The sequence below is a fragment of the Pseudophryne corroboree genome, chromosome 1 (assembly GCF_028390025.1).
Source record: "Pseudophryne corroboree isolate aPseCor3 chromosome 1, aPseCor3.hap2, whole genome shotgun sequence".
NCBI classification, from domain to species: domain Eukaryota; kingdom Metazoa; phylum Chordata; class Amphibia; order Anura; family Myobatrachidae; genus Pseudophryne; species Pseudophryne corroboree.
This window is the reverse complement of record NC_086444.1, coordinates 506,294,484-506,321,361: the sequence shown is the minus strand read 5'-3', so window position 1 is coordinate 506,321,361 and position 26,878 is coordinate 506,294,484. Positions and strand designations below refer to the sequence as shown.

The 26,878-nt window shown below is 46.3% G+C and overlaps 1 protein-coding gene across 3 annotated transcripts in view; it reads right to left on the bottom strand.

Annotated features, from left to right (window-relative positions):
- Window positions 1-3,734: 3,734 nt before the first annotated feature.
- Window positions 3,735-26,878, bottom strand: part of ZFAND5 (zinc finger AN1-type containing 5) — a 36,340-nt gene continuing 13,196 nt past the window's right edge. For all 3 annotated transcript variants that reach the window (XM_063913880.1, XM_063913881.1, XM_063913879.1), the window contains exons 4-6: window positions 20,057-20,154; window positions 10,782-10,907; window positions 3,735-3,900 (exon numbers count right to left, since the gene is read on the bottom strand). In XM_063913880.1, coding sequence (XP_063769950.1) covers window positions 3,752-3,900; window positions 10,782-10,907; window positions 20,057-20,154 — 373 coding nt within the window. In that variant the 3' untranslated portion in view covers window positions 3,735-3,751. The remainder of the gene's footprint in view (window positions 3,901-10,781; window positions 10,908-20,056; window positions 20,155-26,878) is intronic.

Genomic DNA, 26,878 nt, shown 5'->3' with positions numbered 1-26,878 from the left:
TCAGACATGTCGACACAAGCGTACCGACAACACACACAGGGAATGCCCTTTTTGAAGACAGTTCCCCCACAAGGCCCTTTGGAGAGACAGAGAGAGAGTATGCCAGCACACACCCCAGCGCTATAACCCAGAAATAACACAGTAACTTAATGTTAACCCAGTAGCTGCTGTTAATATTGTTTTTTGCGCCTAATTTATGTGCCCCCCCCCCCCCTCTCTTTTTACCCTCTTCTACCGTGAATCTGCAGGGGAGAGCCTGGGGAGCTTCCTCTCAGCAGAGCTGTGTAGAAAAAATGGCGCTGGTGAGTGCTGAGGAAGAAGCCCTGCCCCCTCGACGGCGGGCTTCTGTCCCGCTTAAATATGCATTTTCTTGGCGGGGGCTCATACATATATACAGTGCCCAACTGTATATATGTTTACTTTTGCCAAAGAGAGGATCCAAATGCTGCCCAGGGCGCCCTGCACCCTTACAGTGACCGGAGTATGTGAGGTGTGTGGGAGCAATGGCGCACAGCTGCAGTGCGTTACCTCATTGAAGAATGGAGTCTTCTGCCGCCGATTTGAAGTCTTCTTGCTTCTCATACTCACCCGGCTTCTGTCTTCCGGCTCTGCGATCGGACGGCGAGGGTGAGATCCTGCGTACGATCCCTCTGGAGCTAATGGTGTCCAGTAGCCTAAGAAGCAGGACCTAGCTTCAGAGAGTAGGGCTGCTTCTCTCCCCTCTGTCCCATGATGCAGGGAGTCTGTTGCCAGCAAAGCTCCCTCAAAATAAAAAACCTAACAAAATACTTTCTCTCAGCGAACTCAGGAGAGCTCACTGAAAAGCACCCAGCTCGTCTGGGCATAGTATCAAACTGAGGTCTGGAGGAGGGGCATAGAGGGAGGAGCCAGTGCACACCAGAACCTAAATTCTTTCTTAAAGTGCCCATGTCTCCTGCGGAGCCCGTCTATCCCCATGTTCCTTACGGAGTCCCCAGCATCCACTAGGACGTTAGAGAAATGTTTTTACAGTTGTAGCATTCATTAGTGAAATGAAAAGCAGCCATTGAAAGCATGCCACAGATAAAGCTTTATAACAAAGTTCATATGACAACCCCAGGAATACTCTTTGCAACTGGTCAGTACATCTATGATAGCAAGGTGACTTCCAAAGAGTATTTAGAACAATGGTTTTAGAACCTCAAATTGCAATTTGTATGAACAAAAGGGGCAGACAAAGCACAACCCCCCCCCCCCTCAATTTTTCTAGATAGAAATACAGGTTGAGTATCCCTTAACCAAAATCACACATTTTTGGTTCCTACGCTGAGATGACACACATATGTATATATTATATATCTGTATATACACATAATATATAATATATATGTCATTATCTCAGTAGGGGACTCAAAAATGTGGGTTTTTGGATAAGGGATACTCAACTTGTACTGCAGTCACCTGACACATGCTTTATACTAGTAAGTGTAGGCGAAGGGGTCATTTCTAACCTTGGGCACCATTACTTGGAAGTTCAAAATAAACCATGTCAACATTGATCTTACAGCAAACTCCAGACGTTGAAGTTGGCTCTACACCCCAAGACTAGGGCATGGCAAAGTGACAGTTTAACAGATATTTTGCTTAACTTCACCATATGTGAGGTGTTATTTATCCTCCCCTCTACTATCCAGGTCTGGATTAGGAGTGGAGATGTCAAAACATTCCTAAACACTGAATATTTGCAATGTTACAAAACAGGTCAATACCAAACACATGAATCCCTCTGTACATAATTTTTATTATTTACATAATACAATATAGCATAAATGCTGAATAGCATGATTATGTGCAATACATAAATATGAACTATCTGTACACATTTGCATATCTAGTAACTCAGAACAGAAATACAAAGGTTTAAAAGCAAAAATCTGATGTTTGGAAAGAAAGAAATAATGAACTAGGGACAGAACACACAAAATAAAATTTTAAGTGAGGCCGAGTGAACATACAGAACTATTTACAGATGAGAACAGGCAATACCACAATACTACTCTAAAAATTGTACTTTTGTCTAAAAAGAAAGAAAAAGATATTAAAAAAAAAAAAAAAAAAAAAAAAAGATAAAAAGGTAAAACAAAAAAAATAAAAACAAAACACAAGTTTCATACAAACCTTCCATTATAACACAGAAGTGATATTACCAGACAAGCATCAGTGAAGTTTACTGCCTTTTCTAGAGTAGTTTTTGTACAAAGCTGTAGATAATGCAGCCCATGCAATAAAACCAAGACAAACACAGTCCAACACCCAGGTACAATTGAAAATTAGAGGTGAGCAGCCCTCATTGTGGTTCCTGGTAGCACTTATGGAAGAACAAACATTTACACACACATACACACAAATCAACCTTATAAGAAAATGGATCTACAGCAGCCAAGTAAGGTACGGTTTTCATGCAAAACTGTGCAATTGAATCACATTGTAAAACCTCCATTAATGGGTAAAACCATTTTCTAGATTACCTTACTAAATAAAAAGGGGAGGGAGGAAGAATTATGTATAAATTGGTGTACTCGAAATCCCGAGGATGAAGCCCTTGTCCCAAGGATTACAACTATGGCTCCATCAGGATACGGATTGTTGGGATAATGTGCAAGATGACCTGTAAACCACCCTGGCACCATTTCCTGGCTGCCGCTAACAGTAAGCAAAGACTACTGCAGAGACAAAAGGCACAGTGGGGCTCACAAGGAAACGGATAATGCATCAAAATCTTGCAGGAGCATAGATGTAGCCACACAGCTATAGTACTCGCTAGAATGTGCAATGCAGTTTCAAGAGCTTTAAAATATATTAAATATAGGGTACGGTATTCCAACCAACATTTGAAGCTCCCTGAAGTCAAAAATGGGATCTTAGAAGAAAATGAGCAGCTGATCTAATACAACAAACTTTCACAGAAATAATAAGCTGAATTACTGCTGAGTGTTGGAACCACTGAAACATATCCAGCGTAACAATCTGAATGCCATATAGTCAATACGGCAATCCAAATACCCAGAAGATGCTCACCCTTTTGAAGTGTTAAAACAAGGCAATACGGGAAAACATTTTTGTAAATAAAAAGGGCAAATCTGAAAGAAAAAATCGGATTTAACTGTGTGGACATTTCTTTTACCATGCAAACTAATACTTCCACTCTAAATGGTACAAGAACAGTGGCACTCAGGATATGGGACACCCAGCACTGACTGTTCCATATGGTGAGGGAAAAACGATGCAGTTTGTTACAGTGCACATAGGAGGCTTTCAGGAAAATCAGGTTCACATAACTAGTCATTTGTTTCTCAACGTCTGTACTACAAGCACAATATCTGTTGCAGGCATGCAGATTTTAAGCCTACATTTTGGCACATTCACTAGGTAATTCCCCCAGTCAGATATGCATTCAATTAAAAGGGTGTAGGTCAGTGCTGATCAGTCCATGTTCTGAGAACCCAGGAACACAAAAATGAAGAGGGCTGTATCATCTATTCATCCAATTTACCCTGAAACACACTCAAACATCCTAATACAGAAAGATAAACAAAAAAACAAAAAACAAAAAAAAAACAAACAAACCCACCCTCTGGATAAGATCAGAAAAAATAAAATTAACATGCAACTGCTCTTAAATGTTTCCCTAGGATATATTAAAATCAGAACCAAAAAAGGGAAAAAACAGGAAAAAAAAAAAAAAGAAAATTCAGTCTTCACAAATTGCGGTTTATATTCTTTGAATTTTTTCTGCCACAACAACAGGGTTTTCTTTCCTTATTTTTGCTGCAGCCTCTGCTTTATAGTCATAAGGGCAGTTGTGCTTATCAGAGTAACGATGAAGTCCACAAAACAGATTCCCACAACGGCAGTCAAACCCTGCAGAAGAAAACATGCAATTAGAGATTGCACCCAAAAGGACTGTCACTGATCACACAGAAAATACATTATTAATGGAATGGGGAGAGGAGATATTTGCTTTCACTTCATTTTTGGCTATCTAAGTGTGAAAAAAATAAAAATCAATGTTATTTATTTTTTAAATTGGATTTTTAGAAAAAATCATCAAGTAAACAAATAAACCAAGTTAAAACAATAACGCAAATACACAATAACTAATATTTTTAATTTAAATGACTTGAGTGTCACCATGAATCATGGCACAGCAATCTACACAAACTGAAAAAAGGAAAGAAAATGCAATAATGTTAAAAGTTACAATAGTTGCCAATTGCCTTGCCTGATTTGTAAATCTGAATAATCCTACACATTGTTTCTTTTTTAAGGTGTTGAAAACACCTACGTTTTCCAGATGTCAGTACCCAAGCAGTTTCTCAGTTTTGACTGCACCAAACTAAAATGTGGAAATATTCTTTCTACTGAAGCTGATGAAGCAATTGCACTAATACTACTATATTTTCCTTACCAGCTACAGTTGCTTTACCAATGTGCAATTTCCACCAATCTATTGGTGCCACTGTTGACAGAACATTGTGGTCAAACAAGGTCTTTAAAAATGGGGTTGATGTTGCTTGTAAGTCATATGTGTACCAAGTGTTGGCTGAAGGGTTTTTGAATGTGGATATTTTTCTTTGGCAAACTTAGGAGCTTCTAACTTTTCTTCTGCAGTTAAGACAACTACCACAGTAACTTGGGGCCATCACGTAAGCGTGAAAATAAGCATTGGGACCTGTACGACCATAGCGGTCCAAAAACTTCATGCTTGGTTTGTCCAGATTTATGAAGCCTTGGAGAGTGAAATTGCACTGTGATAAAGTATCAGCCAATCAGCTCCTGTCATGTTAAACTGTTTGGAGCTGATTGGATGGTACTTTATCACAGTGCAATTTATCACTCTCCAAGGCTTCATAAATCTGGCCCCTAAATTCCTTCAAATTATCTTCTAATTCTTTCCATACATGTACAGCATTGGTAAAAAAAATTAAAAAAAAGTTGCTTTAAATCGGCACACCCTGGTGGCTATATTTCTTTCTGTAGAAGATCCTTCCACATTATTGCATACACTAATGAATGGGAAATTACCCCAATTGCCATTTTCGGTAGCAATGTTCCATTTGTATGGCTATAGCTAAAAATTATGAAGATGTACACTTATTTGTAGAATCTTCTTACAGAGTAAAAATAAGATTTTAAACCTACCGGTAAATCTTTTTCTCGTAGTCCGTAGAGGATGCTGGGACTCCGTAAGGACCATGGGGATTGACTGGCTCCGCAGAAGACATGGGCACTTTAAGAAAGACTTTAGATCTGGTGTGCACTGGCTCCTCCCTCTCTGCCCCTCCTCCAGACCTCAGTTAGAGAAACTGTGCCCAGAGTAGACGGACAGTACAAGGAAAGGATTTTTGTTAATCCAAGGGCAAGATTCATACCAGCCCACACCATAAACATCGTATAACTTGTGTTACATACAAACCAGTTAACAGTATGAAAACATAGCATCAGTCCCAGACCGATGAAAACTATAACATAACCCTTATGTAAGCAACACTATATACAAGTCTTGCAGAAGAAGTCCGCACTTGGGACGGGCGCCCAGCATCCTCTACGGACTACGAGAAAAAGATTTACCGGTAGGTTTAAAATCTTATTTTCTCTAACGTCCTAGAGGATGCTGGGACTCTAAGGACCATGGGGATTATACCAAAGCTCCCAAACGGGCGGGAGAGTGCGGATGACTGCAGCACCGATTGAGCAAACAGGAGGTCCTCCTCAGCCAGGGTATCAAACTTATAGAACTTTGCAAAGGTGTTTGACCCCGACCAAGTAGCAGCTCGGCACAGATGTAGTGCCGAGGACCCTCGGGCAGCCGCCCAAGATGAGCCCACCTTCCTAGTGGAATGGGCCTTAACCGATTTTGGTAACGGCAATCCTGCCGTAGAATGCGCCAGCTGAATCGTGTTACAGATCCAGCGAGCAATAGTCTGCTTTGAAGCAGGGCTGCATACAGGAAAAACAGTGCTTCTGTTTTTCTGATCCTAGCCGTTCTGGCCACGTCAATTTTCAAAGCCCTGACCACATCAAGGGACTCTGAATCCTCCAAGTCATGTGTAGCCACAGGCACGACAATAGGTTGGTTCATATGAAAGGATGAGACAACCTTAGGTAGGAATTGAGGACGGGTCCGCAATTCCGCTCTATCCATATGGAAACCAGATATGGGCTTTTATGTGATAAAGCCGCTAATTCCGAAACTCGCCTAGCCGAAGCCAAGGCTAACAACATGACCACCTTCCAAGTGAGATATTTCAACTCCACTGTTCTAAGTGGTTCAAACCAATGTGACTTAAGGAAACTTAACACCACGTTAAGGTCCCAAGGCGCCACCGGAGGGACAAAAGGAGGCTGAATATGCAGTACTCCCTTCACAAAAGTCTGTACTTCAGGTAGAGAGGCCAATTCCTTATGAAAGAAATTGGATAAGGCCGAAATCTGAACTTTAATGGAGCCTAATTTTAGGCCCAAATTCACTCGTTTGTAGGAAGCATTCCTGGCCTCACACCAAGAAACATATTTTCGCCATATTTGGTGATAATGTTTAGATGTCACGTCCTTCCTAGCCATTATTAGCGTAGGAATGACCTCATCCGGAATACCTTTTTCCGCTAGAATCCGGCGTTCAACCGCCATGCCGTCAAACGCAGCCGCGGTAAGTCTTGGAACAGACAGGGACCCTGTTGCAACAGGTCCTGTCATAGAGGAAGAGGCCACGGATCTTCTGTGAGCATTTCCTGCAGATCCGGATACCAGGCCCTTCGTGGCCAATCCGGAACAATTATTGTTCTCACTCCTCTTTTACTTATTATTCTTAACACCTTGGGTATGAGGGGAAGAGGAGGGAATACATAGACCGACTGGAACACCCACGGTGTCACTAGGGCATCCACAGCTACCGCCTGAGGATCTCTTGACCTGGCGCAATACCTTTGTAGCTTATTGTTGAGACGGGACGCCATCATGTCTATTTGGGGCAGTCCCCACCGACTTGTAATCTGTGCGAAGACTTCCTGATGAAGTCCCCACTCTCCCGGATGCAGGTCGTGTCTGCTGAGGAAGTCTGCTTCCCAGTTGCCCACTCCCGGAATGAACACTGCTGACAGTGCGCTTACATGATTCTCCGCCCAGTGAAGAATTCTGGTGGCTTCCGCCATCGTCACTCAGCTACTTGTGCCGCCCTGGCGGTTTACATGAGCTACTGCGGTGACGTTGTCTGACTGTATCAGAACTGGTCGGTCACGAAGTAAGGTCTCCGCTTGACGTAGGGAGTTGTATATGGCCCTTAGTTCCAGGATGTTGATGTGAAGACAAGTCTCTTGACTTGACCAAAGGCCTTGGAAATTTCTTCCCTGTGTGACTGCTCCCCAACCTCGGAGGCTCGCGTCCGTGGTCACCAGGATCCGATCCTGAATGCCGAACCTGCGGCCCTCTAGAAGGTGAGCACTCTGCAGCCACCACAGGAGAGATACCCTGGCCCTGGGGGACAGGGTGATCCGCTGATGCATTTGCAGATGTGACCCGGACCATTTGTCCAATAGGTCCCATTGGAAAGTCCTTGCATGGAACCTGCCGAAGGGAATGGCTTCGTACGTCGCCACCATTTTTCCCAGGACTTGAGTGCAATGATGCACTGACACTTGTTTTGGCTTCAACAGGTTCTTGACTAGAGTCATGAGTTCCTGAGCTTTTTCTATCGGAAGAAAAACCCTTTTCTGGTCTGTATCCAGAATCATGCCAAAGAAGGTCAGACGAGTCGTAGGAACCAACTGTGACTTCGGGATATTGAGAATCCAGCCGTGTTTCTGCAACACCTTCAGTGAAAGTGACACGCTGTTCAACAACTGCTCTTTTGATCTCGCCCTTATTAGGAGATCGTCCAAGTATGGGATAATTGTGACTCCTTGCTTGCGTAGGAGCACCATCATTTCCGTCAATTACCCTGAAATTGGTAATGACAATACTGTACCGTAATTCTCAGGTACGCCTGATGGGGTGGATAAATGGGAACATGAAGGTATGCAGCCTTTATGTCTAGATACACCATAAAATCCCCCCCTTCCAGCCTGGCGATGATAGCTCTGAGCGATTCCACCTTGAATTTGAACCTTTTCAAGTATAGGTTCAGAGATTTTAATTTTAAAATAGGTCTGACCGAACCGTCCGGTTTCAGGACTACAGCCAAGGTTGAGTAATATCCCCTTCCTTGTTGAAGGAGGGGAACCTTGAGCACCACCTGTTGGAGATACAATGTGTGAATTGTATTTAATATTATCTCCCTTTCTGGGGGAGAAGCCGGTAGGGCCGATAAGGAAAACCAGCTAGGAGGCACCTCTTCGAATTCCAGCTTGTAACCCTGAGAAACAATTTCTATTGCCCAGGGATCCACCTGTGAGTGAACTCAGATGTGGCTGAAGAGTCAAAGACGTGTTCCCACTGGGGCGGACTCCCTTAGCGGAGCCCCAGCGTCATGCGGTGGATTTAGTAGAGGCCGGGGAGGACTTCTGTTCCTGGGAACTAGCTGTGCCCTGCACCCTTACCTCTGGTAAGAAAGGACGCTCCTCGTACTTTCTTGTTTTTCTGCGACCGAAAGGACTGCATTTGATAATGTCGTACTTTCTTAGGCTGTGAGGGAATATAAGGCAAAAGATCAGATTTACCAGCTATAGCTGTGGAGACCAGGTCCGAGGGCCCTTCTCCACACAATTCCTCACCCTTGTAAGGTAAAACCTCCATATGCCTCTTTTAGTCGGCATCACCTGTCCATTGCATGTTCCACAGGACACATCTAGCAGAAATCGACACAGCGTTGACTCTAGAACCCAGTAGACCAATGTCTCTTTGAGCATGTCTTATATATAAGACAGCATCTTTTATATATCCTAGGGTCAATAACATGGTATCCTTATCTAGGGTTTCAATCTCCGCTGATAAGGTATCAGTCCACGCTGCTACAGCGCTATAAACCCCTGCCGACACAATTGCCGGTCTGAGTAGTGTATCAGAATGTGTGTAAATGGACTTCAAAGTACTTTTCTGCATGCTATCTGCAGGATCCCTGAGGGTAGCTGTATCTTGGTATATCAGCGCTACCTTTTGGGTAAACGTGTCAATGCCTTGTCTACCTTAGGGGAGGATTCCCATCGTATCCTGGCCCTAGCAGGGAAAGGATACGCCATGAGAATTCTTTTGAGAAACTGCAGTTTCTTGTCTGGAGATTCCCGCTCTTTTTCACACAATTCATTTGGTTCATGAGAGGGGGGAAATGTTATCTCAGCTTTCTTCCCCTTAAACATGTGTACCCTCATGTCAGGGACAGATGGGTCATCAGTAATATGCAAAACATCTTTTATTACAATAATCATATATTGAATACTTTTCTGTCAGTTTTGGCTGTAACTTTGCATCATCGTAGTCGACACTGGAGTCAGACTCCGTGTCGGTATCAGTGTCTATTATTTTGGATAGTGGGCGTTTTGAGACTCTGAAGGTCACTGCGACATAGGGACAGACATGGGTAGATTCCCTGTCTGTTCTCTAATCTTTTGTGCAATAAATTTACCTCAGCACTTAATTCCACATATCCAGTCAGGTGTCGGCGTTGTCGACAGAAACACCACACACACATTTGCTCCATCTCCTCCTTAAAAGAGCCTTTTACCTCAGACATGTCGACACACTACACACTCAGGGAATCCTCTTATCTGAAGACAGTTCCCCCACAAGGCCCAGAGAGTATGCCAGCACACACCCAGCGCTAATACCCCAGGAAAAACACACAACGTGTTTACCCAATAGCGCTGTAATACTATTATTTGCTGGCAATTATGTGCCCCCCCCCTCTTCTCCGAAACCCCCTTTCACCGTGGATAAGCAGGGGAGAGTCCGGGGAGCTTCCTCTCAGCTGTGCTGTGGAGAAAATGGCGCTGGCGAGTGCTGAGGGAGAATCCCCGCCCCCTAGGCGGCGGGCTTCTGTCCCGCTTAAATATAATGAAAACTGGCGGGGGAGATTATATACACATACATACATACACAGTGCCTAGCTGTATATATATCTCTTTTGCCAGATATTAGGTTTATATTGCTGCCCAGGGCGCCCCCCCTGCGCCCTTACAGTGACTGCCGTGTGTGAGAGCAATGGCGCACAGCTGCGCGTTACCTCAGTGAAGATCAAGAAGTCTTCTGCCGCCTCTGAAGTCTTCTTTTTCTTCTCATACTCACCCGGCTTCTATCTTCCGGCTCTGTGAGGAGGATGGCGGCGCGGCTCCGGGACGAACTCCAGGGTGAGACCTGTGTTCTGACTCCCTCTGGAGCTAATGGTGTCCAGTAGCCTAAGAAACAGAGCCTTGAAACTCACAGAAGTAGGTCTGCTTCTCTCCCCTCAGTCCCTCGATGCAGGGAGTCTGTTGCCAGCAGGCTCCCTGAAAAAAAAAAAAAAAAAAAAAACTAACAAATATACTTTGTCAGGAAGCTCAGGAGAGCTCCCTGAAGTGCACCCATCTCCTCTGGGCACAGTATCAAACTGAGGTCTGGAGGAGGGGCATAGAGGGAGGACTCAGTGCACACCCAGATCCAAAGTCTCTTAAAGTGCCCATGTCTCCTGCGGAGCTCGTCTATCCCCATGGTCCTTACGGAGTCCCAGCATCCTCTGGGACGTTAGAGAAATAACTATTATAAAGTTGATATGGATGCAAATATCTACTGTAAAAAAATAAAAATAAAAAAAAAGGGTCATATGGAATAATTACCTGTAAGACCAATCTTCTTCCGGCACATAAAACACCGGTTCTTCTTTGGTTTTGGGAGCTCTGGCGCCTTTTCATCATTTTGGGATGTGCTTGGCTGAGATACCGATGGACTTGGCTGAGTCACAACTGAAATGAGTAAAAAACATCTGGGATATTATAGAAAACAGTGGAACCGTAAAATAAGAATTTACTTACCGATAATTCTATTTCTCGGAGTCCGTAGTGGATGCTGGGGTTCCTGAAAGGACCATGGGGAATAGCGGCTCCGCAGGAGACAGGGCACAAAAAAGTAAAGCTTTTACCAGATCAGGTGGTGTGCACTGGCTCCTCCCCCTATGACCCTCCTCCAGACTCCAGTTAGGTACTGTGCCCGGACGAGCGTACACAATAAGGGAGGCAATTTGAATCCCGGGTAAGACTCATACCAGCCACACCAATCACACCGTACAACTTGTGATCTAAACCCAGTTAACAGTATGATAACAGAAAGAGCCTCTTAAAGATGGCTCCTTAACAATATAACCCGAATTTGTTAACAATAACTATGTACAGTATTGCAGATAATCCGCACTTGGGATGGGCGCCCAGCATCCACTACGGACTCCGAGAAATAGAATTATCGGTAAGTAAATTCTTATTTTCTCTATCGTCCTAAGTGGATGCTGGGGTTCCTGAAAGGACCATGGGGATTATACCAAAGCTCCCAAACGGGCGGGAGAGTGCGGATGACTCTGCAGCACCGAATGAGAGAATTCCAAGTCCTCTTTTGCCAGGGTATCAAATTTGTAGAATTTTACAAACGTGGTTTCCCCCGACCACGTAGCTGCTCGGCAGAATTGTAATGCCGAGACCCCTCGGGCAGCCGCCCAAGATGAGCCCACCTTCCTTGTGGAATGGGCCTTAACAGATTTAGGCTGTGGCAGGCCTGCCACAGAATGAGCAAGTTGAATTGTGTTACAAATCCAACGAGCAATCGTCTGCTTAGAAGCAGGGGCACCCAACTTGTTGGGTGCATATAGTATCAACAGCGAGTCAGATTTTCTGACTTCAGCCGTCCTTGAAATGTATATTTTTAAGGCTCTGACAACGTCCAACAACTTGGAGTCCTCCAAGTCGCCAGTGGCCGCAGGCACCACAATAGGTTGGTTCAGGTGAAACGCTGATACCACCTTAGGGAGAAAATGCGGACGAGTCCTCAGTTCTGCCCTATCCGAATGGAAGATTAGATAAGGGCTTTTATAAGATAAAGCCGCCAATTCAGATACTCTCCTGGCGGAAGCCAGGGCCAGTAACATAGTCACTTTCCATGTGAGATATTTAAAATCCACCTTTTTCAATGGTTCAAACCAATGGGATTTGAGGAAATCTAAAACTACATTTAGATCCCACGGTGCCACCGGAGGCACCACAGGAGGCTGTATATGCAGTACTCCTTTAACAAAAGTCTGTACCTCAGGAACTGAGGCCAATTCTTTTTGGAAGAATATTGACAGGGCCGAAATTTGAACCTTAATAGATCTCAATTTGAGACCCATAGACAATCCTGATTGTAGGAAATGTAGGAAACGACCCAGTTGAAATTCCTCCGTCGGAACACTCCGATCCTCGCACCACGCGACATATTTTCGCCAAATGCGGTGATAATGTTTCGCGGTGACTTCCTTCCTTGCCTTAATCAAGGTAGGAATGACTTCTTCTGGAATGCCTTTCCCTTTTAGGATCTGGCGTTCAACCGCCATGCCGTCAAACGCAGCCGCGGTAAGTCTTGAAAGAGACAGGGACCCTGTTGTAGCAGGTCCCTTCTCAGAAGTAGAGGGCACGGGTCGTCCGTGACCAACTCTTGAAGTTCCGGGTACCAAGTCCTTCTTGGCCAATCCGGAGCCACTAGTATTGTTCTTACTCCTCCTCACCGTATAATCTTCAATACCTTTGGTATGAGAGGCAGAGGAGGAAACACATATACTGATTTGTACACCCAAGGTGTTACCAGTGCGTCCACAGCTATTGCCTGTGGATCTCTTGACCTGGCGCAATACTTGTCCAGTTTCTTGTTGAGGCGAGACGCCATCATGTCTACCATTGGTCTTTCCCAACAGTTTATTAGCATGTGGAAGACTTCTGGATGAAGACCCCCCTTTCCCGGGTGAATATCGTGTCTGCTGAGGAAGTCTGCTTCCCAGTTGTCCACGCCCGGGAAGAACACTGCTGACAGTGCTATTACGTGATTCTCCGCCCAGCGAAGAATCTTGGCAGCTTCTGCCATTGCACTCCTGCTTCTTGTGCCGCCCTGTCTGTTTACATGGGCGACCGCCGTGATGTTGTCCGACTGAATCAACACCGGTTTTCCTTGCAGGAGTGGTTCCGCCTGGCTTAGAGCATTTTAGATTGCTCTTAGTACCAGAATGTTTATGTGAAGAGACTTTTCCAGGTTCGTCCATACCCCCTGGAAGTTTCTTCCTTGTGTGACTGCTCCCCAACCTCTCAGGCTGGCGTCCGTGGTCACCAGGATCAAATCCTGTATGCCGAATCTGCGGCCCTCCAATAGATGAGCCTTTTGCAACCACCACAGAAGATATACCCTTGTCCTTGGCGACAGGGTTATTCGCAGGTGCATCTGAGGATGCGACCCTGACCATTTGTCCAACAGATCCCTTTGGAAAATTCTTGCATGGAATCTGCCGAATGGAATTGCTTCGTAAAAAGCCACCATTTTTCCCAGGACTCTTGTGCATTGATGTACAGACACCTTTCCTGGTTTTAGGAGGTTCCTGACAGGTCGGATAACTCCTTGGCTTTTTCCTCGGGAAGAAAAACCTTTTTCTGAACCGTGTCCAGAATCATCCCTAGGAACAGCAGACGTATCGTCGGAAAACAGCTGCGATTCTTGGAATATTTAGAATCCAGTCGTGCCGTCGAAGAACTACTTTAGATAGTGCTCTTCCGACCTCCAACTGTTCTCTGGAACTTGCCCTTTTTAGGTCGTGCAAGTAAGGGATAATTTAGATGCCTTTTTTCTTTGAAGAAACATCTTTTCGGCCATTACCTTGGTAAAAAGGCCCGGGGTGCCGTGGATAATTCAAACGGCATCGTCTGAAACTGATATTGACAGTTCTGTACCACGAACCAGAGGTACCCTTGATGAGAAGGACAAAATTTGGACATGGAGGTAATCCTTGATGTCCAGGGACACCATATAGTCCCCTTTTTTCCGGTTCGCTATCACTGCTCTGAGTGACTTTATCTCGATTTGAACCTTTTATGTAAGTGTTCAAAACATTTTAGATTTAGACTATGTGTCACCAAGCCGTCTGGCTTCAGTACCACAATATAGTGTGGAAAAATAATACCCTTTTCCTTGTCGTAGGAGGGGTACTTTGATTATCACCTGCTGGATATACAGCTTGTGAATTGTTTCCAATGCTGCCTCCCTGTCGGAGGGAGCCGTTGGTAAAGCAGACTTCAGGAACCTGCGAGGAGAAGATGTCTCGACTCTCCAATCTTTACCCCTGGGATAATACTCGTACGATCTAGGGGTCAACTTGCGAGTGATCCCACTGCGCCCTGAGACTCTTGAGACTACCCCCCCACCTTGAGTCCGCTTGCACGGCCCCAGCGTCATGCTGAGGACTTGGCAGACGCGGTGGAGGGCTTCTTTTCCTGGGAAAGGGCTGCCTGCTGCAGTCTACTTCCCTTACCTCTATGTCTGGGCAGATATGACTGGCCTTTTGCCTGCATGCCCTCATGGGAAAGGAAAGATTGAGGCTGAAAAGACGGTGTCTTTTTTAGCTGAGATGTAACTTGGGGTAAAAAAGGTTGGATTTCCCAGCTGTTGCTGTGGTCCCCAGGTCCGATGGACCGACCCCCAAATAACTCCTTCCCTTTATACAGCAATACTTCCATCTGCCGTATGGGATCTGTATCACCTGACCACTGTCGTGTCCCTGACATCTTCTGGGAGATATGGACAACGCACTTATCTTGATGCCAGAGAGCAAATATCCCTCTGTGCATCTCACATACATATATATATAGAATGCATCCTATTAAATGCTCTACATGAATAAAATATTTTCAGTCAGGGAATCCGACCAAGCCAACCCAGCACTGCATCTCCAGGCTGATGGCGATCGCTGGTCGCAGTATAACCACCGTATGTGTGTATATACTTTTTAGGATATTTTTCCAGCTTCCTATCAGCTGGCTCCTTGAGGGCGGCCGTATCTGGAGACGGTAACGCCACTTGATAAGCGTGTGAGCGCCTTATCACCCTAAGGGGTGTTTCCCAACGTACCCTAATTTCTGGCGGGAAAGGGTATAACGCCAATATTTGCTATCGGGGTAACCCTACGCATCATCACACACTTCATTTTATTTTATCTGATTAAGGAAAAACTACAGGTAGTTTTTTCACTCCCACATAATACCCTTTCTTGTGGTACTTGTAGTATCAGAAACACGTAACACCTCCTTCATTGCCCTTAACGTGTGGCCCTAATGAGAAATACGTTTGTTTATTCACCGTCGACACTGTATTCAGTGTCCGTGTCTGTGTCTGTGTCGACCGACTGAGGTAAATGGGCGTTTTTAAAACCCCTGACGGTGTTTCTGAGACGCCTGGACCGGTCCTAATAGATTGTCGGCCGTCTCATGTCGTCAACCGACCTTGCAGCGTGTTGACATTCTCACGTAATTCTCTAAATAAGCCATCCATTCCGGTGTCGACTCCCTAGAGAGTGACATCACCATTACAGGCAATTTCTCCGCCTCCTCACCAACATCGTCCTCATACATGTCGACACACACGTACCGACACACAGCACACACACCGGGAATGCTCTGACAGAGGACAGGACCCACTAGCCCTTTGGGGAGACAGAGGGAGAGTCTGCCAGCACACACCAAAAACGCTATAATTATATAGGGACAACCTTATATAAGTGTTTCTCCCTTATAGCATCTTTTATATATATACAATATCGCCCAAATCAGTGCCCCCCCTCTCTGTTTTAACCCTGTTTCTGTAGTGCAGTGCAGGGGAGAGCCTGGGAGCCTTCTCTCCAGCTTTTCTGTGAGAGAAAATGGCGCTGTGTGCTGAGGAGATAGGCCCCGCCCCTTTTTCGGCGGGCTCGTCTCCCGCTATTTTTGAAGTTAGGCAGGGGTTAAATATCTCCATATAGCCTCTGTGGGCTATATGTGAGGTATTTTTTGCCTCTAATAAGGTTTTTATTTGCCTCTCAGAGCGCCCCCCCCAGCGCTCTGCACCCTCAGTGACTGTTGTGTGAAGTGTGCTGAGAGGAAAATGGCGCACAGCTGCAGTGCTGTGCGCTACCTTTATGAAGACTCAGGAGTCTTCAGCCGCCGATTTTGGACCTCTTCTCTCTTCAGCGTCTGCAAGGGGGCCGGCGGCGCGGCTCCGGTGACCATCCAGGCTGTACCTGTGATCGTCCCTCTGGAGCTAGTGTCCAGTAGCCAAGCAGCAAATCCACTCTGCACGCAGGTGAGTTCACTACTTCTCCCCTAAGTCCCTCGTTGCAGTGATCCTGTTGCCAGCAGGACTCACTGTAAAGTAAAAAACCTAAGCTAAACTTTCTCTAAGCAGCTCTTTAGGAGAGCCACCTAGATTGCACCCTTCTCGTTCGGGCACAAAATCTAACTGGAGTCTGGAGGAGGGTCATAGGGGGAGGAGCCAGTGCACACCACCTGATCTGGTAAAAGCTTTACTTTTTTGTGCCCTGTCTCCTGCGGAGCCGCTATTCCCCATGGTCCTTTCAGGAACCCCAGCATCCACTTAGGACGATAGAGAAAATGAATGTAAATGCAGTTGGCAAATTCTTCAGCAAACAAAAAAGTCAATATAAATTATCACTGTTAAAGCAAAAGGAATCTTTTGTAGAGATCCAGGGGCAGATTTATTAAGCTCGGTGAAGTGATAAAGTGGAAGGTGATAAAGTACCAGCCTATCAGATCCTAGCTGCCATGTCACAGGCTGGGTTTGAAAAATGACAGTTCGGAGCTGACTGGCTGGTCCTTTATCACCTGCCAATTTATCACTTCACCAGGCTTAATAAATCTGCCCCCCAGTGTGGTGATTACAATACACAACATTACTCGCATCAGGCCATTCCCCTCCCAGAGTGCGACTAAACTTATTATCCACTCACTAGCCATCTCATGGCTCGACTATTACAAAATTCTCCTCACTGGCCTTCCACTCTCCCATCTCGCTCCACTCCGATCTGTTCTCAACTCCGCAGCTAGACATACCTTCCTCTCCCCTTCGAAAAAACCTACACTGGCTCCCATTCCCCCACAGAATCCTCTTCAAACTCTTCACCCTCACATACAAAGCTCTAATTCCACTGCACCATACAAACTCCGGCCCACTCCGGTCAGCCAATGACAGTCACCTCATCCCAGAAGCGAATCCAAGATTTTGCCCGTGCTGCCCCTCTTCACTGAAACAAGCTCTCTTGCTCTATTAGATCTACCCCAACCTTGGAAGGCTTAAAACGGCACTGAAAACTTACCTGTTCATCAAAGCGTACCCTTCCGCATAACCCAGTCTTGAGGCCACTCTCCCATCCTCATGCCTTGGCCATCTCTGCCTCACTTACTTCCTGACAGCAGGCCACCTTCCGCTTGATTGTACCTCATGTCACCTGTCTGTTTCCCTCTTCCCCTAGATTGTAAGCTCCTTGGAACAGGGCCCTCTTCCCTCCTGTTCTCACAGCCCTCTTCTCTTACTTCAATTACAGCTCTCTCCCACTCAGTGTGTGTGTGTGTGTGTGTGTGTGTGTGTGTGTGTGTGTGTGTGTGTGTGTGTGTGTGTGTGTGTGTGTGTGTGTGTGTGTGTGTGTGTGTGTGTGTGTGTCAGCCGCACAGAGTATTTCAGGACACAGCATAACTCCCGAATGCCTGGACCAATTTACAACAAACTTGGTACACATATGACTTACAAGCTGGGAACAAACACTGTGGGGGTTAGACACTCCTAGCACCCCTAGGGGTATGGCAGCAGTACAGAGTTTTTCAGCAGACAGCATAACTCTGGAATACCTGGAGCAATTTACACCAAACTTGCTACACATGACTTACCCCCACAGTGTTTGTAACACACCACTAGCATCCCTAGGGGTGGCCCAGCAGCACAGACTAGATCAGGACATGCATGATATGTCAGTGATGACAGGGCTGCATGCGACAGGGGCAGTGACATGATGTGGAGGAGGAGAATGCAAGTAGCATGAACCCACACACAGAGTTATATAGTGGAAGTAGCACAGTCCCCCAGCAGCACAGAGTATATTAGGAGATACATAATGTGCTACGCTATATAAGAAACTGTAAATAAATCGATAATTTCACAGGGGCCCTGACATGATGAGGAGGGGAATGGATGCAGCAGGAAGCCACAGACAGTTGTATAGTGGGAAGAGCAGGGTCCCTTGGGGGACCAAAAAGGGGTCCGCCCACTACACAAAGTAAGTCAGGGAAGCTAGATATGCTTATATACTAGATCTCCAACCAACTATCATTCTAATTTACCATCCTCATCCCGTAGCGAAGCACGGGTATTCAGCTATCTACAATGTTATTTATACTGTGCGTTTATTATTTAAATTTTTGGAAACCGAAATTCTTAAAATCCCGGCCAACGCCGGGTATTCCAGCTAGTAACATATATAATAAATATTACACAAGTAAATGTTATATTATGCTGTAATGGGACTCTTATTACCATAGCATAGCCATAGCCTCTACCAATATATATGTTTGTTGTGAGAGGCAGAGAGGTTCCTGCATTAGGAGGAGGTGCAGGCCCTGACATGCCACATGGAGCATTATGGGGTTGCTCCAAGGTAGGTAGCTCTTAGCTTAGACATATTGTAGTAAGGAGCCAATCATCATGTGGCTCCTTGCTGGTTAATCTTAGACCCAGATTGGGGTAATGGAGGTGTGAGGTGTGGTGCCTCTGGACTGGCTGAGCTGGATGGCCTTAGTGTGGCATACCCTTACATTCTATTAACACTTTTCACTTATAAATTTTTAACACTATTTCTCTATTTTAATTGCATTTCATTTTTGTATCACTTTCTCTATAGCTTCGGCTTCCTAAATACTAATTTATTAACACTATAGTTTTTTCACTGGTATGCTACGCTGGGCTTTCTGGCTTATGCTGGTGTTTTGGGGTGCCACACCCTGCACCTAGATATAGCGCTAGGGACCCCAAATATACAGAGACGCCTTGATGCGGCTTATTCACACATTTGCGCAAATGTGTAACGAAGATCTCTGAATTCTATTATTATGTGGAATTTAAATCTAGTTACGGTTATCATTCAGGGTGCTGGGGGAAAAAAATGGCTTTTTTTCTTGCATAGCCATAGCCTAGTAGGCCTCTGAAGGGTTTGTGCAGTAGGCATAGATAAAGGACTACAGTTGCAATAAAAGGTATGTGAACCCTTTGGAATTTCCTGGATTTGTACATAAAATTGGTCATAAAATGTGTTCTGATCTTCAGAGTCACATCAATAGACAAACAGTCTTCTGAAACGAATACCACACAAACAATTATGTTCTCATAGGGTTCACATACTTTTTCTTGCAACTGTATAGTGTGTGTGTGTGTGTGTGTGTGTGTGTGTGTGTGTGTGTGTGTGTGTGTGATCCCCTTGTTTGCACCATTATAGGCCGTGAAGTAGGAAAGAAGTCAGAACGCCAAGGGCATTGCTTTAAATAGGATATCATGAGCTGCTGCATCAAGTTACTTCCGCAATGGGAGATTATATTCTATTATGTAAGGCATCTCAATGGCTACAGTAGTTTCCAGTACACTGTGCTGCAATATTAAAATATACTGTATGCTTTAAATTGCAAGTTCCTTACCTCTATATAACTGCTCATTGTTATGCCATTACACTGGATTTTTGATTAAGTGCATTTTTCTACAGACATGTTAAAGACAGTGGGTAAATCGGAGCGCCTGCCATCGTATTCTTTATTTGTTAAGATAATGGAACAATGCACCACAGATATATGGACATGTTGTTTTCGGTGTAGGTGTGTTTCAGGTAAATTGCGCGGTTTTTATTTTACTAGCCATCTTATGCAGGGATCCACACGTTTATTATACAATATAAAATATATTATAACAATATAAATATAACACATTATATATACACATACAATTTTAAAACAAGCCTATATTTAAAGATAAATGAAGATCAAGGCTATGTAAGACATTACATTCACCAATTGAAAGCACAACATACCTGGCTCTGAGGTTTCTGTTTTTGGAGAGGTCACATGGTCTTCTCTTGAAATGCTCATTTCTGTCATTTGCTGAGTTACAGGCAAGGCCGCCACATTTCTAGGAAAACAGAAAAAGCAGGCTAGCAATTAATTCCTGTTCATACACCATATCTGCATTGTCATTTCACTTTCAAATACACAGTTGCTAGCTTTGTGATGCAACAATGGGTATTTAACTTATAGAGACTATCAAAAGTTTGCTGGCACATGTAGCACACTGAAATTCTATCACCATTATAATGGATGATAAAGTGAAAGTATTTCTTCATTAACTGCTTAACTGACGATTTTTGCCTTCAAAACTATTAATAAACATTGTTTTTTTAAAATGTATATTTAATAAAGTATTTTTTAAAATATTTAAACATTATGCACATCTGGGAATAGCGGCCTCCGCAGGAGACTGGGCACTCTAAAGAAAGATTTAATACTATCTGGTGTGCACTGGCTCCTCCCTCTATGCCCCTCCTCTAGACCTCAGTTAAGGAAACTGTGCCCGGAAGAGCCGACATTACAAGGAAAGGATTTTGGAATCCAGGGTAAGACTCATACCAGCCACACCAATCACACCGTATAACTTGTGATAAACTTACCCAGTCAACAGTATGAACAAACAGAGCATCAACCAATGGATGCCAACATAACATAACCCTTTTTCAAGCAATAACTATATACACGTATTGCAGAAAGTCCGCACTAGGGATGGGTGCCCAGCATCCACTACGGACTACGAGAAATAGAATTACCGGTGAGTAAATTCCTATTTTCTCTAACGTCCTAGTGGGGTCCGTAAGGACCATGGGGATTATACCAACGCTCCCAAACGGGCGGGAGATTGCGGATGACTCTGCAGCACCGAATGGGCAAACAGGTCCTCCTCAGCCAGGGTATCAAACTTGTAGAACTTTGCAAATGTGTTTGAACCCGACCAAGTAGCAGCTCGGCAAAGCTGTAATGCAGAGACCCCTCGGGCAGCCGCCCAAGAAGAGCCCACCTTCCTTGTGGAATGGCCTTTTACGGATTTTGGATGCGGCAATGCAGCCGCAGAATGAGCCTGCTGAATCGTGTTACAGATCCAGCGAGCAATGGTTTGCTTTGAAGCAGGACCACCCAGCTTGTTGGATGCATACAGAATAAACAGCGAGTCAGTCTTCCTGACTCCAGCCGTCCTAGCAACATAGATCTTCAAAGCCCTGACTACATCAAGCAACTTGGAATCGTCCAAGTCATGAGTAGCCGCAGGCACCACAATAGGTTGGTTCAGATGAAAAGCTGACACCACCTTTGGCAGAAACTGCGGACGAGTTCGCAATTCTGCCCTGTCCATATAGAAAACCAGATGGGGGCTTTTACATGACAAAGCCGCCAATTCTGACACACACCTAGCTGAGGCTAGGGCCAACAGCATGACCACTTTCCATGTGAGATAGTTCCACCGTCTTAAGTGGCTCAAACCAGTGGGATTTCAGGAAACTCAACACCACGTTAAGATCCCAAGGTGCCACTGGTGGCACAAAAGGAGGCTGAATATGCAGCACTCCCTTAACAAACGTCAACCTCAGGCAGTGAAGCCAGTTCTTTTTGAAAGAAAATGGATAGGGCCGAAATCTGGACCTTTATGGACCCTAATTTCAGGCCCAAAGTCACCCCCGGCTGTAGGAAGTGCAGGAATCGACCCAGATGGAATTCCTCTGTAGGGGCCTTCCTGGCCTCACACCAAGCAACATATTTTCGCCATATACGGTGATAATGTTTTGCTGTCACGTCCTTCCTAGCCTTTATCAGCGTAGGAATAACTGCTTCCGGAATGCCCTTTTCTGCTAGGATCCGGTGTTCAACCGCCATGCCGTCAAACGCAGCCACGGTAAGTCTTGGAACAGACAGGGCCCTTGTTGTAACAGGTCCTGTCTGAGAGGCCACGGGTCCTCTGATCATTTCTTGCAATTCCGGAACAATGAGTATTGTTCTCACTCCTTCCTACAATTCTCTGCACCTTTGGTATGAGAGGAAGAGGAGGAAACACAGACAGACTGGAACACCCATGGTGTTACTAGAGCGTCCACAGCTATCGCCTGAGGGTCCCTTGATCTGGCGCAATATCTTTTTAGCTTTTTGTTGAGACTGGACGCCATCATGTCCACCTGTGGCAGTTCCCATCGATTTGCAATCTGCGTGAAGACTTCCTGATGAAGTCCCCACTCTCCCGGGTGGAGGTCGTGTCTGCTGAGGAAGTCTGCTTCCCAGTTGTCCACTCCCGGAATGAACACTGCTGACAGTGCTAGTACGTGATTCTCCGCCCACCGAAGAATCCTGGTGGCTTCTGCCATTGCCACCCTGCTTCTTGTGCCGCCCTGGCGGTTCACATGGGCCACTGCAGTGATGTTGTCTGACTGAATCAGCACTGGTTGGTTTCGAAGCAGAGGCTCCGCTTGACTCAGGGCGTTGTATATGGCCCTCAGCTCCAGGATATTGATGTGCAGACAAGTCTCCTGACTTGACCACAACCCTTGGAAGTTTCTTCCTTGAGTGACTGCCCCCCACCCTCGGAGGCTTGCATCCGTGGTCACCAGGACCCAGTCCTGTATGCCGAATCTGCGGCTCTCGAGGAGGGGAGCACCTTGTAGCCACCACAGAAGAGACACCCTGGCCCTGGGGGACAGGGTGATCATCCGATGCATCTGAAGATGCGATCCGGACCACTTGTCCAGCAGGTCCCACTGAAAGATCCTCGCATGGAACCTGCCGAAGGGAATGGCTTCGTAAGACGCCACCATCTTTCCCAGGACTCGTGTGCACTGACACCCGTTTTGGCTTTAGGAGGTCTCTGACCAGAGTCACGAAATCCTGAGCCTTCTCCTCCGGGAGAAACACCTTCTTCTGGTTTGTGTCCAGAATCAAGCCCAGGAAGGGCAGACGCGTCGCAGGAATCAGCTGCGACTTTGGAATGTTCAGAATCCAGCCGTGCTGATGCAACACTTCCTGAGAGTGTGCTACACTGATCAGCAACTGCTCCCTGGACCTCGCCTTTATGAGGAGTTCGTCCAAGTATGGGATAATTGTAACCCCTTGCTTCCGAAGGAGCACCATCATCTCTGCCATCACTTTGGTAAACACTCTCGGTGCCGTGGACAGGCCGAACGGCAACGGCTGGAATTGGTAATGACAGTCTCGTACCACAAACCTGAGGTACTCCTGATGAGGCGGATTAATGGGGACATGCAAGTAAGCATCCTTGATGTCCAGCGACACCATAAAATCCCCTTCCTCCAGGCTTGCAATGACCGCTCTGAGCGATTCCATTTTGAACTTTAATTTCTTCAGATAAAAGTTCAGGGATTTTAAATTTAAAATGGGTCTGACAGAACCGTCCGGTTTCGGTACCACAAACATAGTGGAATAGTGGCCCCTTCCCTGTTGAAGGGGGGGGGGGGGGGGGGGACCTCTACCACCACTTTCTGGAGAAAAAGTTTGTGAATTGCCTCCACCGCTATCTCCCTTTCCATGGGGGAAGCTGGTAAGGCCGATTTCAGGAAACGGTGAGGGGGCATCACCTCGAATTCCAGCTTGTATCCCTGAGACACAATTTGTATAGCCCAAGGATCCACCTGTGAGCGAACCCACTGGTGGCTGAAATGTCGGAGACGCGCGCCCACCGCTCCTGGCTCCGCCTGTGGAGCCCCAGCGTCATGCGGTGGACTTCGTGGAAGCGGGGGAAAACTTTTGTTCCTGGGAACTAGCTGCATGGTGCAGCTTTTTTCCTCTACCCCTGCCTCTGGCAAGAAAGGACGCACCTCTGACCTTCTTGCTCCTCTGAGAACGAAAGGACTGCATTTGGTAATACGGTGCTTTCTTAGGTTGTGGAGGGACATAAGGCAAGAAATTTGACTTCCCAGCCGTAGCTGTGGAAACGAGGTCCGAGAGAGTGTCCACAAACAATTCCTCACCCTTATAAGGTAAAACCTCCATGTGTTTTTTAGAGTCGGTATCCCCTGTCCATTGCAGAGTCCACAGGACCCTTCTGGCAGAAATGGACATAGCGTTAACTCTAGAGCCCAGCAGGCAAATGTCCCTCTGGGCATCCCGCATATATAGGACCGCGTCCTTGATATGTGCCAGGGTCAGTAGAACAGTGTCCCTGTCCAGGGTATCTAACTCCTCAGACAGAGAATCCGTCCATGCAGCTACTGCACTACACATCCAGGCCGAAGCAATTGCTGGCCTCAGAAGTGTGCCAGAATGTGTATAAACTGACTTCAGGATAGCTTCCTGCTTTCTATCAGCAGGATCCTTTAGGGCGGCCGTATCCGGAGACGGCAGGGCCACCTTTTTAGACAAGTGTGTCAATGCCTTGTCTACCCTAGGGGAGGATTCCCAGCGTAACCTGTCCGTTGGCGGGAAAGGATACGCCATGAGTAATATCTTAGAAACTATCACCTTCCTGTCAGGGGAATCCCACGCTTTTTCACATAATTCATTTAATTCATGGGAAGGGGGAAAAGTCACTTCATGCTTTTTCTCCCCATACATACAAATCCTCTTGTCAGGGACAGGATTTTCCTCAAAAATGTGTAATACATCCTTCATAGCTACAATCATGTAGCGGATGGCTTTAGTCATTTTAGGCTGAAACTTTGCCTCATCGTCATCGACACTGGAGTCAGACTCCGTGTCGACATCTGTGTCAACTATCTGGGATAGTGTGTGCTTTTGGGACCCTGAGGGCCTCTGCGCTGCAGGAGCAGGCATGGGTTGAGACCCTGCCTGTCCCCCGGTTACAGTTTTATCCAACCTGTTATGCAAGGAGTTTACATTATCATTCAACACCTTCCACATATCCATCCAATCAGGTGTCGGCACCGTCGGCGGCGACACCACACTCAGCTGCACTTGTTCTGCCTCCACGTATCCTTCCTCATCAAACATGTCGACACAGGCGTACCGACAGCACACACACAGGGAATGCTCTGACTGAGGACAGGACCCCACAAAAGGCTTTTGGGGAGACAGAGTATGCCAGCACACACCCCAGCGCTATATAACCCAGGGATTACACAGTACCTTAGTGTTTACACTGTAGCTGCTGTTAATATATGTATATATACTGCGCCTAAATTTATGTGCCCCCCCCTCTCTTTTTTACCCTCTAATGCACCTGAATACTGCAGGGGAGAGCCTGGGGAGCGTCCTTCCAGCGGAGCTGTGAAGAGAAAATGGCGCTGGTGTGCTGAGGAAGAAGGCCCCGCCCCCTCAGCGGCAGGCTTCTGTCCCGCTTAAATGTATAAAGAATGGCGGGGGCTCTGGCATATATACATACAGTCCCAGACTGTATACATGTCTTTTTGCCAAAAAAGGTATTTAATTGCTGCCCAGGGCACCCCCCCCCTGCGCCCTACAGTGACCAGAGTGTGCAGTGTGCTGTGGGAGCAATGGCGCACAGCTGCAGTGCTGTGCGCTACCTTAAGTGAAGACAGGAGTCTTCAGCCGCCGATTTCGATGTCTTCATGCTTCTGTTCTTCTGGCTCTGCGAGGGGGACGGCGGCGCGGCTCCGGGAACGGACGATCAAGGTTAGGTACCTGTGTTCGATCCCTCTGGAGCTAATGGTGTCCAGTAGCCTAAGAAGCGCTACCTAGCTGCCGTGAGTAGGTTTGCTTCTCTCCCCTAAGTCCCTCGAAGCAGAGAGTCTGTTGCCAGCAGAAGCTCTCTGAAAACAAAAAACCTAACAAAATACTTTCTTCTTATCTAGCAAGCTCAGGAGAGCCCACTAGGAGCACCCAGCTCAGCCGGGCACAGATTCTAACTGAGGTCTGGAGGAGGGGCATAGAGGGAGGAGCCAGTGCACACCAGATAGTATTAAATATTTTAGAGTGCCCAGTCTCCTGCGGAGCCCGCTATTCCCCATGGTCCTTACGGAGTCCCCAGCATCCACTAGGACGTTAGAGAAATACTGAAGCTCCACAATGAACCGCCACACTAGCTTAAATATAGGAACAACTTGAGTAATAGCAGTGTAAACAGATGCATTTTAGATTTTGTACAAATATACATTTTACATGCTGCACAGTTAGTAGTTCAGTATCATGGAACTTCTTTCAGATTAGTGTCCTCTATGGTTAATGCACACTCTATACTTGTTTAAATACACAATTCCCTTGGAATGCAGACTGCCTTTTAAAGGCGTGGCAAGCATTTACATACAGCCAAAGCGAGTACAGAAGACATTTATTCTACAAATCAAGCTGCTCTATAAACTTGATCTACCCATGCCCACCATTTTATGAACATAGCTAAATGCACTCAATGGGGTATGGTTGCTATGGGCAACTGGTGATGTTGCCCATAGCAACCAGATTCTACTTGACATTTTTCTAGATGCTTCTAGAATAGGGGTGAGCAACATGCGGCCCGCGGGCCGGATGCGGCCCGATCGTGCCTAGCCCGCTGTGCCCCACCAGAGTGCAATGACAAGCGGCCCGACAGGCCGCTTGTCATGGCACTGCTCTCAGACGCAGCGCCGCTGAGGAAATCACGGTCACGTCACAGGGTCAGCTGACCGGGATTTCCTCTGTTACCATGCGCGCGCTGGGCGGCACGGGGGGCGGGCACTGCAGTGAGCAGTAGCGGCGGCTGAGTGAGGAGAAGAAGCGGTGGCCAGCGAGCGGGAGCAGGAGAGGCCACATCAGCAGCGACTCCAGGCGGAGGCAGCAGCAGCGCGAGTCATCGGACAGTGGGGATCGTCTGCCACTGTGACAAACAGGTAAACCCCCTGTCCAGCCAGCCCCTG